This window comes from Anabrus simplex, chromosome 6 (assembly GCF_040414725.1).
Source record: "Anabrus simplex isolate iqAnaSimp1 chromosome 6, ASM4041472v1, whole genome shotgun sequence".
In the NCBI taxonomy this organism is placed as follows: domain Eukaryota; kingdom Metazoa; phylum Arthropoda; class Insecta; order Orthoptera; family Tettigoniidae; genus Anabrus; species Anabrus simplex.
In genome coordinates, this window is record NC_090270.1 from 304,883,923 (window position 1) to 304,898,306 (window position 14,384).

The 14,384-nt window shown below is 38.9% G+C and overlaps 1 protein-coding gene across 1 annotated transcript in view; it reads right to left on the reverse strand.

Moving 5' to 3' along the window:
- The window catches only part of LOC136876509 (uncharacterized oxidoreductase YrbE), an 85,920-nt gene that overhangs the window by 35,431 nt on the left and 36,105 nt on the right, over positions 1-14,384 (reverse strand). The window contains exons 3-6 of the mRNA XM_067150523.2: positions 14,032-14,194; positions 10,038-10,217; positions 905-1,032; positions 598-821 (exon numbers count right to left, since the gene is read on the reverse strand). Coding sequence (XP_067006624.2) covers positions 598-821; positions 905-1,032; positions 10,038-10,217; positions 14,032-14,194 — 695 coding nt within the window. The remainder of the gene's footprint in view (positions 1-597; positions 822-904; positions 1,033-10,037; positions 10,218-14,031; positions 14,195-14,384) is intronic.

Here is a 14,384-nt window from a genome sequence, read left to right on the forward strand (position 1 = left end):
TACTGCATATGGGGCTCCAAAGCAGACAGACAATAGCTGCACACATGCTAATGAAGGCGCATTGTGGAAAAGGTCTTCAATTTGCACTCAAGCTGGTGGTGGCAGCGTTATGGTCTGACGAATGTTTTCATTGCGTCACTGGCACCACTCATCCATTTGATTATGAATTCCTGCGTACAAATCACAGTACACCCATAAATATTGTCTTCATTGGGATGATTGCCTGACATGTTACATGGCTAGAAATGTCCAAAGTGGTTTGCAGAGCATGACCAGGACCTTCAAGTAGAGTACTTTCCTGGTCTCCTAATTCCCTAAAATTAAACTCAGTTGAACATCTGTGGGACCACCTAATCGTACACTCAAAGGCTGTTCTCTCAGGGACTCTCTAGTAACTGCAGATTCAGTGCAGGCAACATGGCTCCAGATGCTTGTGACTAGATATGTAAGAAACTGTAATATATTCTCTGGAACTTGTGAAGTATTTTGCCAGCTGACAATAAGAACAAAAAACAATGCTAAATGCTAGTGTAATAAATTTTTCCTATAGATGGTGAAATGCCAGTCCTCTTTAATATAGTATTTTGTTTCACTCACCTCTATTCTTTGATCATAACCATAACAAGAATTCCTGCTGAGATCAATCATGCCAATTGTCCCACTTGGAAAACTTAGAACCATGGCTACAGTATCAAAATCTTTTATCTCAGCAATCTCGGGGATATTTGCATGCGCCATTGCAAACACCTTGTTTGGCAGTTCTCCCAGAATCCAGCACATCATATCGATGTCATGAATAGCACAGTCATGGAAAATCCCACCTGTAAACAAAATTCTCATTGGATCAGAAGATCAAGGAGGTGCTGGAAATAACTGATTATACAGAAGAAGAAATAATAATTACCTGAGGTCTGAAGGTAACTAATAGGCGGCAGGGGTGAATCCCTTGCACAGATCTTAATGGTGTGTACATGACCCACTTTTCCAGCATGGACTTCCTTTCGTAGATTGCTGTAGCTGGGGTCAAATCTCCTGCAAAATATATTAATGTCTGTTACTTCCCTGAACCAACATTGTTACTCATCAACATTCTTCCAATGCATGATGTATTAAGAAATATTTACTTTCAGTCATTCAATAAATACTTTTTTATATCTTATACAACTTGGATGAGGTAAGAGGTAGAAGTGTTTAAACTTTAACATAATTATTCTAAAATAAAAATGGGAGGATTCAGTAGATACTTCAACACCATTTGCATTACATGGCCAGTACAACAATCCAAAATTAAAAGGCAAGCAGGTGATCTTTTAAGTTTATGAGACCACAGATATTGTAACCATTGTAACTTCTAGTTTTACATGGAATCCAAACTACGATGTGACAGTACGTTTCATAACTCCTACTTGAGACTGGAGATTGCAAGACTGAAATTGTTTGGCCGTGTGCAAATGATGCCACCAACACATATCCCCAGCTTGGAAAGGAAGGTACATGGAAAGAGACCTGTTTGACATCTGAGTCGAAAGTGGCTAGACCAAATTGAAGAAGATCTAACAAGAGAAACAAAGTTACAAAATATTAAAAGGAGAGGAAATCTACAAAGGGTATGCCGAAAGTTTTTAGCAGCCCATAAACTGTAATTCTGAGGACAATGGGATTCTTTTCATTTGAAAGAGCGATGATTCTTGACTTTGTAACATGCGCGCTCAACCCCTCCCAGCTGTGGTTCCTTCACAGTGTGGGAAGAAAGCACAGGCAGTGTTGAGTGAGACAGGGTGCAAGATGAATCTGTCACTCCGTGATTTTTGCGCAATGATTTTTTATGATTATAAAAAGAATCTAAGTGTCAAAGAATGTCATTCTTATTTGCTGCGTGTTTTTGGTGAGACTTCCCCTTCTAGGACGACAGTTGGAAATTGGTTTCGCGATTTTTCACGGGGTTGGCAGTGAATTGGAGATGAATCTCATCCCAGTCGCCCAGCAACAGCTGTGACCCCGGAAAACATTGATACTGTGAGGAAAATGATCAAAGAAGATCCACATCTTACATTTTGTGAAATTGAAGTGACCCTAAATATTGGGTCAACAGCAGCACAGACCATTGTTCACAATTATTTAGGCCTTCCCAAGAGATGTGCCCGTTGGGTGCCACATTCCCTGACAGAAAGCCAAAAGGAGGTGAGAGTGGACTGGTGTTGTTTCGTGCTAGAAAAATTCAGTGGAGGGCAGTCCCAAGATACCTACAATATCGTCACAGCTGATGAAACATGTGTGTACCATTATGATCCTGAAACAAAGAGAGTTTTCTGTGTGGTGCTTTCCAGGGGAGGAACCACCCACAAAAAGTTTGATGAAATCGGAGCTCTGGAAAGATGATGGTGGCAATTTTTTTTTTTAAAACGAAAATGGGACATCTCACCTCTGTGACCTTGGACACATGACGTACAGTCAATGCTGAATGGTACATGAATGACTCTTCCCAAAGTTCTCACCACATGGAGGTCACAGCACCCAAAGTCCAAAGAGTGGGCACCTTCTGCTGTATCATGACAATGCATCTGCGCTCAGGGCTGCCAGAACAATGGACTTTTTGGAAAAGGAAAAAGTGCAAATGTTACCTCATCCCCCCCCCCCCCTATTCATCTGACCTGGCCCCATGTGGCTTCTTTCTTTTCCCTAAGACCAAGGAAAAAATTTGTGGGCAGCAGTTTTTGTCAGGTTAAAAGGCCATTGCAGCATATGAGAGTGCACTAAATGACATCCTGAAAGAAGCTTGGACTGAGACGTTTTCTAAGTGCTTTCAGAGAATGGAAAAATATATATGTATTAGTAGAGAGTATTTTGAAAGTTGTAATTGTTGTAATAATTTTTTCTCACGCTCTGCTAAAACTTTCGACATAGCCCTCGTATAATGATATGAGGCATATTGTCCACTCAAATCCCATCCAGCCTGCTGGAAGGATCCCTAGATGGTGATGATGATGAGCTCCTACTTGCATTGGCTGTGATTTGAATTGCAGCCGCCTTGGTGAGAAGCAAGCTATGGTGTCTCACGGCTATCATGCCCTCATATCCAAAATGAGAGACCAGAAGAGTCCTTGATATAGTTCTTAAACTGATTATATTAGAGTAGTGTCTGCTATTTCCACCTTAAGCAAGTTGTGGGGAAAGCACAAGAAACATAAAATAACAGGCACATTAAATGTACCCATGATCGGGTTTGGCATAAATTTTAACGAATAAAATCTTCCTAGTCTGGATTGCTGATGGCAGTGCATGTGAATGGAATACTGATTTATTTTTTGGGAATGGAAATAGCACCATGAAAAAGTAGCCTGCCTCCAGCACTTGTGCTTTTTTTTTTTTTTGTTTTTTTGTTTTGTAAGTTGCTTTATGTTGCATTGCCACAGATAGGTCTTACGGCACGATGGACAGGAAAGAACTAGGAGTGGGAAGGAAGCGGCCGTGGCCTTAATTAAATTGGCATTTGTCTGGTGTGAAAATGGAAAACCATTTTCAGGGCTGCCAACAGTGGGATTCCCCACTATCTCCCAAATGCTGGATACTGGCCGCAATTAAGCGACTGCAGCTATTGAGCTCGGTGCTTTGCTCTTTGGAGGAGGCTGTAGCCCCTTGCTCTCAGTCTGGTGATGTGGTGTTGCCTTGCATCCAGTGTTCCAACTTCATTTTGCCTTTCTAATCAGTCCTTTTGTGCACATCACATCAGAAATATGGTGTTCTTACTAGAATAGTGATTGTGGAAGGCTATGTGCGAAGTTGATCAATTAAGGAAATGGAAGACCCCTTTGTTGACAAGTACCTGGAATAAAACCTCCAGCTAAATGTTGTATTCAGTCTGGTTCAGAACTAGCATCAAACTTATTCTGTTACATACATGAAGAAAACAAGACCTCAATCAATCTGGATGTGTGATCGAGAGTAGGCCCTGAAAATTAACTGCGTCTCATTAAGTTGGTTTATTATGAATGACGTGTTTGCAAGTACTAAAATCTCAAACCTCAAACTGTACCAAATAGCATATGCAGAAACTGAAAGAGCCCAACAAAGATAAATGTGTAAATTAATGTACATGATTGCTGACGAACATTTGCATCCATTGCTGTTATTCATGACAGACGAAGCTTGGTTTCGATTATTAGATCAAGCAAATTCCTAGAAAACTAGGTACTGGTCTGCTGAAAATCCCCACATGACTCATGAATGAAAAACACTTTAAATGCCAGAAAATTGGCATTTGGTGCACAGTGTCGTGAACACTAAAAATGGGCCCAATTTTCTTTGAATCTACTGGACATCTTGGAAAATCTTTCCGACCAACTAACACCAGAAGAAAAAAAAAATACTGATATCTTCAACAAGAAGGGGCAACGTGCCACACCACACAATTCTCTGGCACTGGATAATGAACTTTTTACATAGGAGGAAACTGTTAGCAAGTTATTGCCACGTTGTTTCCCAGGCTTGTTCACGTGCAATATTTATGTATAACGAAATTTAAAGCAGAAAGTGTATGCCAACAATACCCCAGACACGAACACTGTCTGCATATCACTGATAAAGAACTGCAAGCAGTATCAGCCACATGCTCCAACAAGTCCAAAGGTGCATAGATGTGAACCGGGAGACCCCTTTCAGTTTTTGTTGTAACTTGTAGGTAAGTGAATAAAACAATCTTATCATACTATCTTCTTAGGTGGGCTATATTTTCTCAGTCCACCCTGTAGAATTATCAAATGATTAGAAAAAAAAGACATTCTTTTGCTGGGCTGAGTGGCTCTTGTCTTACTGAGCTCGCACACCCACTGCCTCTTGTGGGCTGGTTTTTCACTGTGAGCTCCCAAGTGAACCAACCATACTCGCCAGCAAATGACTGCGTAAGCCCATATGACTCGGCCCAATTTGATGAATTCGATCCCAATAGGTTCGTAAGGCTAGAGTCTTTCATTTTCATGCCCTTTGTGGCTCTTTCTTTTTCTTTCTTTCTTGCTGTCTTTTTCTTTCTTTTGTTGATACCTCCATTTTTTGAAGTGTCTGACCCTTTCAATTTTTTTCTCTGATTGGTGTTGAGGATTGTTGCCTAGTTACATTTCCTCTTAAAACAAAAATCACTGCCAATCCCAACTCAGACTGATGCTATTTTAAGGGGCTCAATTGTGCCCCTATCTCATTACTGGCATGCAAAGAAACTCCTACTGAACAAGACTCTTTACGTCCCCAAAAATAGCCTAGGTTATTTGTTAAGACACTGGTCTCAAAAATAGAATAGAGCAGGCTCGTTAACATAGATGTTCAACCAGATCATTAAAAAGGGAGGAATGCAGGCCTAATGGCATTAGACATCACTATACCCATCTCCAAAATGATAGGAAGTCCTGAAAATTGGTCTCTACTGGTGTCCGAGTTTCTCACCATGTATGCAATTTCTGTGTTTCAAAATCACACACGTTCTCCCACCTTTGCCCTTGGCAACTTTTATATCTTTCCATGCACAAAAATTCATCTTACTTTACTGTTCGTCTCCAGATTACATGACGTCCATCCAAAACTTAGCTACGTCGACTGAGTTTTAATTTGTGCAAGGTAGACCTATATGTATACAAGTTAGCAAATGCTGGGAGTCCTGCATTATAGGAGCATAGGGTGTTTTCTCCTTCTGGGGACATCTCCCATCACTCTAAGTTGATTTTGCATTTTGAAACCTCTGTGCAGAGCTGGTTCAAAGTATTCCACACAGGTAAAGGCAAATTATGGTATGTCCAGGTGATGGAAAACTGGTTCTCAACTCTCCGTTTCTGAAGCCTCCCTGCTTCCGTTTAAAAGGCGTTCTTGCCAGAGAGTTATGACGGAATCAAGGTCTAGGTCTAACTGGTTGATGGACATACAGTGAGTGCCTGTAGGCCATGTCATGCTTTCCTGACTGCACACTAACAAACTAACAGACACTAAAGAAACTGCCAGACTGACGAACTGTGTGTGCCAAGCGGCTGAATCATACTTCAGTGTCCATAACATTGGTAAAATGATATCCCTGCTACCCTTCCTCACAGCTCATGCTACTCGCTACTGTGCAAGCCTCTACTACTTGATGTGGTGCTGTACGAATCGGTTAGTTGCAACGAACGACATTTTATGCATAATTCTGGTAAGAATTTTGTCGTCAATAATTAAAGAAATTAAAGGAAAGAATTAGCTGATAAGGTTTGTACAAATTGCTTCTATTATGAATTCCTAGTTTCAGGCAACTGAAAAGGAATAAAATGTAATGTTTTCTCCACCCTAATCGTCACCACTGGAAGTTTAGGTCTGACTGGTTGATGGACATACAGTGAGTGCCTGTGGGGCCATCTCTTCCTTTCTGCCTCTGCGGCAACTTCTCTTCTTATCTTGGATGGCACAATGCCAGCAAGAGGGTACAGATGGTCGACAGTTTTGAGGCAGGCTGTAACGAGGCAAACGGTTTGGTTGAGGGCTAAGCCAGTCTGCATGATCTGATGCACTCCATGCAGGAGCGCCGTATTCAGCTGCAGTAATAAAACACAGTGCCAGGGCTAATGTTCTGAGTATTGTTGGTTGTGCTTCCCATATTTTCCCAGTAAGTTTTTGCAGGAGATTTTTTCTGACATTAACCTTACTTCTTGTGTTGAAGCAATGTTACCTGAATGTAAAGGCTCTATCCTAAGCAACTCCTAGGTATTTTGTATTATAGAAATGTTTTAATTGCTGACCATGCCAAGAGATGTTCAGTTTCCTCCTTGATTCCCAGTTTCATAGACAGAATGAGCAGACTTGGGTCTTTGAGGGATTTGGTGCCAAGAAGTTGTTGTCATAGTAGCTTGACAGTTTGTCCAGAGCCGATGTCAACCTCTGTTCTACTTCTTCAAAACACTTCCTGTGTCCAGCAACAGCTGCATTGTGTGTACAGATAAACTGCCTGGTTGTTTCATGCAAGTGCTGATCATTTGTAAAAATATTGTATAGCAAAGGGGCTAGAACACTGCCTTGAGGGTGTCCATTCTTCTGGAGGCACCACCGCCTGTTTCTTCCCAAGAAGACCAAGAACTTGCAATTCTGGAGAAAGGTGTAAAATAAAAGATATCAACTGGGAATTGAACTCGGGCTTCCGGGGGTGGCAGCTAATTTCACTAACCAGTACATAGAGACGGACATTATTATTATTATTATTATTATTATTATTATTATTATTATTATTATTATTACTACTCTGTTATACTATAGTGGGTCTTTACAACCTTTAAGGATACATACCTGTTTTCACTCTCTGCAGCAATTGCTTTAAACCCATACCATAGATTGTTCTCATTTTTAATTATGATTTTCCACTGATCATAATTACTTTTTAAAATCTCACCCATGCCTCTCTTATTAACCATAATTATAGTATTGCCTATTTGTCATACTTTTATTACCTTCTATTATGTTGCATTTAATTTTAACTATGACAAACACAGGTGTACCGAATTATCTCTCTTCAAAATTTAATTACCTCTCCTCCTATCATAACCACGATACACGATCTGGCTCCTGTTTAACAATATCTCTCAGTTACTCCAGGACCTACAACCGCTCCTTTGTAGTCACTGCCGCGAGGCTATGGAATACCCTACCTGCTGCCATTAGGGATTTGCGTTCTAGTAGGAGATTTAAGATGGATTGCCGGAATCACTTTCTGAATACTTCTAGCTGACTTTCCGATGTGTGTAGTGTGAATGAGTGCGTGAATGAGCATATTTTCATAAAAAGTAGAATTATATTCGCTAGTTATAGGTTTTTACTGGGTTTACGTCCCTTATTATCACTAGTGTTAGTTTTATATTTATTATCATTTACATTGTCGTGTTGTACATTCTATAATAGTTTTTATTACAATCTCCACATTTTCTATTAGCACTATATTATTTTTTTAAAATTTGTTGTATTTAAATATTATACTGTATGTATGTTAATTATTTTAAATATTGTGGTTAAGTGTAAGAGAGGGCCTTGAGCCATAACTTCGCCATGAATAAAGACGAATTACTTACTTACTTACTTACTTACCTATTAGGTGACACACAAAGAAGACTTCTGCGGCACGTGAGACAACATACATACCAACATATTATAATGTTTTAACAATAATATATTGGTCAAAAATCTAGCAACATAGCATATTTTAACATTATGCTTTAATAAAGAAATATATCTCAATTAATTCTATGGCCATATTTATTACAAATTTTATTTAAAGCATAAATGTTACTTATTAAAATTGACCTGTTTTTAAAATGTAATTTCTAGTGATATTTACAAAATAAAATCATGAATCATTCAATCAAATAGATTTATATGTAATGCAATCTAATACCTAAACTAAGTCAAATGAGGGTTTCATGATGATTTTAAAGGAAATAACTGATGGCACACTAGACAGTAAAAAGTACCGTAATGAACATGCTAGTCAGTAAAGGTTTGCCATCCCTGATGTATACCACCTATTGCTTCAATTTCTCTATAGAGGTTTCATCAGCACTATGTTTAGAATATTTTTTCCTCTAGTTGGTTCTATCACTTTCTTGTTCAGCTGTCCTTCTCAGGTTAACTTTTTTACCATTTGTTGGTCATGCTTGCTGTCAATTGCATTTGCTTCCCAGGTAACTCTCCTTTATGTATAATTTCCCACATAGCTGATATTATCAAATAATTCCTCATCATCATCATCATCATCATCATCATCACCCATTCCAGGTGTCTGTACATCCACAAAAAAAGAAAAAAAAAATGGACAGAGCGAGTTAGCCATGCAGTTAGGGGCCCGTAGCTATGAGCTTACTTTCAGGAAATAGTGGGTTCAAACCCCACTATCTGCAGCCCTGAAGATGGTTTTCCATGGTTTCCTGTTTTCACACCAGGCAAATGTTGGGGCTGTACCTTAATTAAGGACAGCCATTTCCTTCCCACTCCTAGCCCTTTCCTATCCCATTGTCGCAATAAGACCTATCTGTGTTGGTGTGGCGTAAGGCAACGTGAAAAAAAAATCCCATAAACATCACGTTGTTTAGAGATGAGCCTTGCACCTAGAATTTCATGTTTCTCATCCTTAACTTTTTCGTAACTTACAAACTCTTCTTTCACCAGTATGAATTACCCTCCTGTGTTCCTATTGTGTTTACAATAAACACTCTAGTTAAGTGAATACATTTCTGCTTCCATAATATCACTTTTCATCCACGATTTTAATATCTGGTATATGTATGAAATTATTTAATTTGTTTCTTTACAATACCTGTACAGTTTAACACTAATAATTTTATGTCATCATTACTTGACACCCAGCTCCCTATACTATTATCACCATTCCCTAGTTCATCCTGTTTCTCTGAATGTACCCCCCCCCCCCCTCATCTCTTGTAAACAAATCCCCTAACTTATACTTGTGATTCAAGTGAAGGCTTTCTGAGTGTAATTCCCTATCTGCTGTCCATTCATTTGTCACCAGGGCCTAATTCCAAATAAAGGAATTTGGTTTGATGTACTGTACATCAAAAGTGAATTACTCATTTGTTGTGTACCAGCTCTGTTCATATTCATAAATCCATGACAGTCATCATCAAGGCCTAAAATTTGTGGTGGGGCCATTAAGTGACTGTTCCTTTCAAAAGGAAAAACAGATACACTTTTTTGTTCCTGTGCACAAAGAGGCCATTGGTGTAGCCATGTCAAAATAATGGGTGCTGCGAGATCTCTAAAAATTAAGCAACATTTGGGTGTGGTGCCTGCTTGGTTGGGTAGCCCATGATGCTTAGGATAGAGGAAGGGTGCTGGCCACTCTACTGCAACTAGCTCAGGATGTCTGATTAGTGGCTCCTGGCCTAGCTGGGGACTCCGAGTTGGTCATTAACATTGAAGTTTAGATAAGGCACTTAGATATTATTATGCGCAAAATGAAGGGGAAGAAAGAAAATCTTTATGCGTTCATTGTAAAGATGTATTTTAGGAAGTACTATCCTCCTTACCTGTTGAAAGCACAGAAGAGAGGCTTTCCTACTTTATCAGCCAGTTCATACATTTTTGTAGTGGTTGCGATGTCTCCTGCAATTGGCTTCTCACAAAACACTGCCTTGCGACTCTCAAGTGCCTTCCTGACAATCTCTTCATGAGTATACGTGGGTGAAGCGACAATGACTGCATCTACCCTGTTAAACAAAGGTCAGTAGGAATTAGTTGTCATAGAAGAATCACCAGCAGAAGTTCATTTTTACGTGCTCCAAAAATAGGTTCAGATAAGAGTGGGAATAGATGACGAAGCAATACTTTCATTATACAAAGTACTTTAATTCAGGAAAAAAAAAAAGAAAAGAAAAAAAGAGTGGGAACTCATCCTTAATAGTAACTTGGAGACATAAATTTCACATTTGCATAAAGGAGAACTAAAATCAAAATATTTTGGAAACAATATTGATTAAATACATGTAAAAACTGGAAACTAGGAAGGGCGATGTGTACACAAACAAGAGAGAATTAAATAACAGGTAGTTGTGTGTAAAACAAGCCGTCCTGGTGGCCATGATCATTAAGGCGTTGAAGTCTAAATGGTCTGACACCACGGTTAGCCAGTTCGAATCCTGTTGGTCGAAAAAAATGTCACCATCAGATTGTTGGCTGGCAGGGTTGGGGAGGTGGTGGTATACAATTTCTAATCACTAGATTGCGTGCCAAAAGCCTGGATTAAATTCCAAACCTCTCCACAATGCCCATATGGAGTGAGGGCATATGACTCTTGATGGCGATTCGTCCATCGGATAAGGACGTTAAGCCCTGAGCAGAACCATTGGTGCTATTCGACAGGAGTAAGCTATGTGCCAGCACCGGGTTTCACCATCTGCCTTCCCACTATTATATATATCATATCATTCATTTCACTAACTCCTCTGATGAGGTTGATGCCAGGAAGGGCATCCGGTCATAAAAACTTGCCACGACAGATTCATCTCACCTCATACCTGATGCCGTAGAGAAATAGGACAAGGGTTGGACAAACAAACGTGTGTAAAACAAACAATATAAAAGAGGGAGAAGTACAATGATAAATACTCAACAGATCAAGAATAAACAGATTCTTCTTTTCTTTTTTACACATGCTGCCTTCATTATGTGATCTTTTCCTATTTCTTTTCAGCCCCTAAAAGGTTTAATTTTGCTTTGTGGTCTCAGTTGCTGCATGACATTGTTTGTGATTGATGGTTATGAATTTCATGTTTTTGGTCCGTATTGAACTGAGAATAATATATAAGTAATAATAATAACAACGTAAACGTTTCCACCTTTTCAATACTACAATATATTCACAAAATTACAAATTACACGGTACATTTTATACAATACTTCACACATCAACAAGACCAGCAGTTTTTTAAAATCAGGAGTTTATAGGATCAAATGTACCACCTGTAAAAAACCTACATCGGGCAAACCGGGAGAAACTTCATTATCAGATACCACGAGCACACTAACGCAATAAAATACAACAGGTTTTCAGCCATCGGCCAACACATGCAAGATTATAACCATAATTTCACCAATATTGAACAAGACATGGACATCCTCGTATTAGCAAACAAGGGCCTTTTACTCAACATAATGGAAAATTACTACATACACCTAGACCAATACTTTAATGCCAGTCACAATCTCAATGAAATCTCAGAGAAACCCAACATACTCTTCGATCTATTTATCACTTTCCTCAGAAACAATAATGCAGCCAACCTAAACTCAATCCTAAATTTAATCAAAGGTACTTTTCCAAGACAGTTACACTTTCTCCCGCACCCTTCAGCCCCACCTTAAGCCCTCTTCCTAAGCCATATTTCATTTCAATACAAGAACTTACTGATTTCCATGATTATAATTTTTACAACACCCCATTTATACTTTATTCTTTGTTAAAAACCTCTTAGTATGTATATTCCTTGTATTATTAACTATTACCATAACATCTCATTTCACTTGTTATTCTTTAAAATAACATTTTCTTAGGATTTCGCCACAAATGATCTTTGCTCCAATACGGCTGATGATGACCCCTAGATGGGTCGAAACTAGTACCGTGTAATTTGTAATTTTGTGAATATATTGTAGTATTGAAAAGGTGGAAATGTTTACGTTGTTATTATTATTACTTATATATTATTGTTTGTGATGACGGTAATGAAATGGACTTTATGTTCCATTTATGTGTTTATAACTGTTCTTACACCTCCTATCTATTTTTCCCTCTATCAGCTTAGCTGCTTGTCTTCAGTGCAGACTGCACTGGCCTCATTCCTGCATTTGAAGAAATGGCAAGTGTTTGAGGAAGATCGTTGGGTTTTAGAAACTCTCTCAAACAGGAGAGTTGCTAATTTTGCAGTCAGTATCATTCTACATGATCTGGTTTGAGACAAGTATAGAGCAAGCAAAAACAAATGACTAGGAGGAAAAGGAGGTATATGAGCCCTCTCTGCCATGACTCAGCCAACACAACAACATCCCATTAAGCGAATACGAGGGCAAGTCAGTAAGTATCTGCAATCAATTTTTACAATTTATTACAAACAGAGTACACACTTTTTATTGATATCATTCTTGAACATTTTTCACCGTTTTACAAGCTTTCTGATACCCTATGCAAAAAGTTTTTTGGTTGTGCAGCAAGCCATGTATGCACCGCTTCCTTCACCTGTTGATCGGAGCTGAAACGACGGCCTCTTGGAGCACTTTTAAGTAGACCAAACAGATGGTAATCCAATGGGGTGAGATCAGGACTGTACGCAGGAGGCTCCAACACCTCGAAACACAGCATCTGAAGAGTTTGAGGGGTGTGGGTGGCGGCGGTATGTGGACGCATATTGTCATGCAACAAAAGAACTCCTTCTGACAATTGACCTCGGAGTTTGTTGTAAATTGCAGCTTTCAGCTTGTTTACCAGCATATCACTGTAACGTTCACTGTTGACTGTTTTGCCGCTTTTCCTGGTAATGTTCCAGGATTGGCCCTTGAGAGTCCGAAAACACTATGAGCATTACGTTTCCCACAGAAGGTTGACTCTTGAATTTCTTTTTGACTGGGGATCCAGGATGCTTCCATTCCATGCTCTAACATTTACTCTCTGGTTTGAAGTGGTGAACCCATGTTTCTTCTCCAGTGATGGTCCGTGTCAGAGACGTTTCACCTTCATTAGCATGACAATCAATAGATGCCGAGAGATTTTCACAAGATTGTGCTTCTGCTTTTTACTGAGTTGTTTTGGAACCCATCTCGAACAGACTTTGTGAAAGTTAAGCCTGTTTCACATGATTTCACATGCACAACCATGGCTAATGTGCATATGGTTTTCCACATCGTCAATAGTCATTCTTCTGTTGTTCAGGATCATATCACACACTTGTTCAATATTGGCATCAGTTATGGCTGCAGATGGACGGCCATATCTTTCCTTATCCTTCACGCTCGTGCGACCTCTTTTGAACTGTTCAATCCACTGGCAAACACTTTGTTGTGGCAAAACATTGTCTCTGTATTGTGTCATCTAATGGCTAGTGAGCATACAATGCCAGAGAGCCAACCTAAAGACAATTAGAGCAAAATTGCAGATACTTATTGACTTGCCCTCATAGTATATAGTTATCCATGCTCTGTATAAACTCAACAAATGAAGATCAAATAAATATGGATTGTAGTAAGTGAAATACAAACAAGGTAGCAAAATAGTGAACAATAATTACAGAATATTACTTATAACTTTTAAAATCTTTGTTTTATTTAAAATATAGAGGTTATTAATGATATATTTCTTTATATTATGCACATAATTTTGAAAAAAATTTCATGTACAAGATGTTACAACAAACATTTTTTTTCAAATGGGAATGCATGTTTATTGTTACATTCCAAAATTCCACTCGGGAAGCAAAGTGGGCATAGCTGCCCCAACCCATGAAGTATAAAGCTGTGCTGTAGCTATATTACCTCTCATCTGAGAATACTTTATCCGACTGTGTGCTGGAGAGAAATGTTGTATCTGTAAGATTCCAATATACCTTCAGAGTGCTCCATTTACTTTGTACATCATCCACTATATAAGCAATCTTCACCTGGGGGTTGTTCTTAAGATTGCTCAAATGAATATGGCCTGAAAAAAGTAAGACCTTAATAAATAGCAAGTACAGCATCTATACAATATAAGTAATAAAACCTTGGACTTATCAATTCATTTCATTAAAAAATGACCTAAAATATGATGAAATAGAGAGTCTTCATATCAGTACTCAAAGCATAGACATTTTATTGCACTTGACTGAAGAAATTGTAAGCACTGGGAT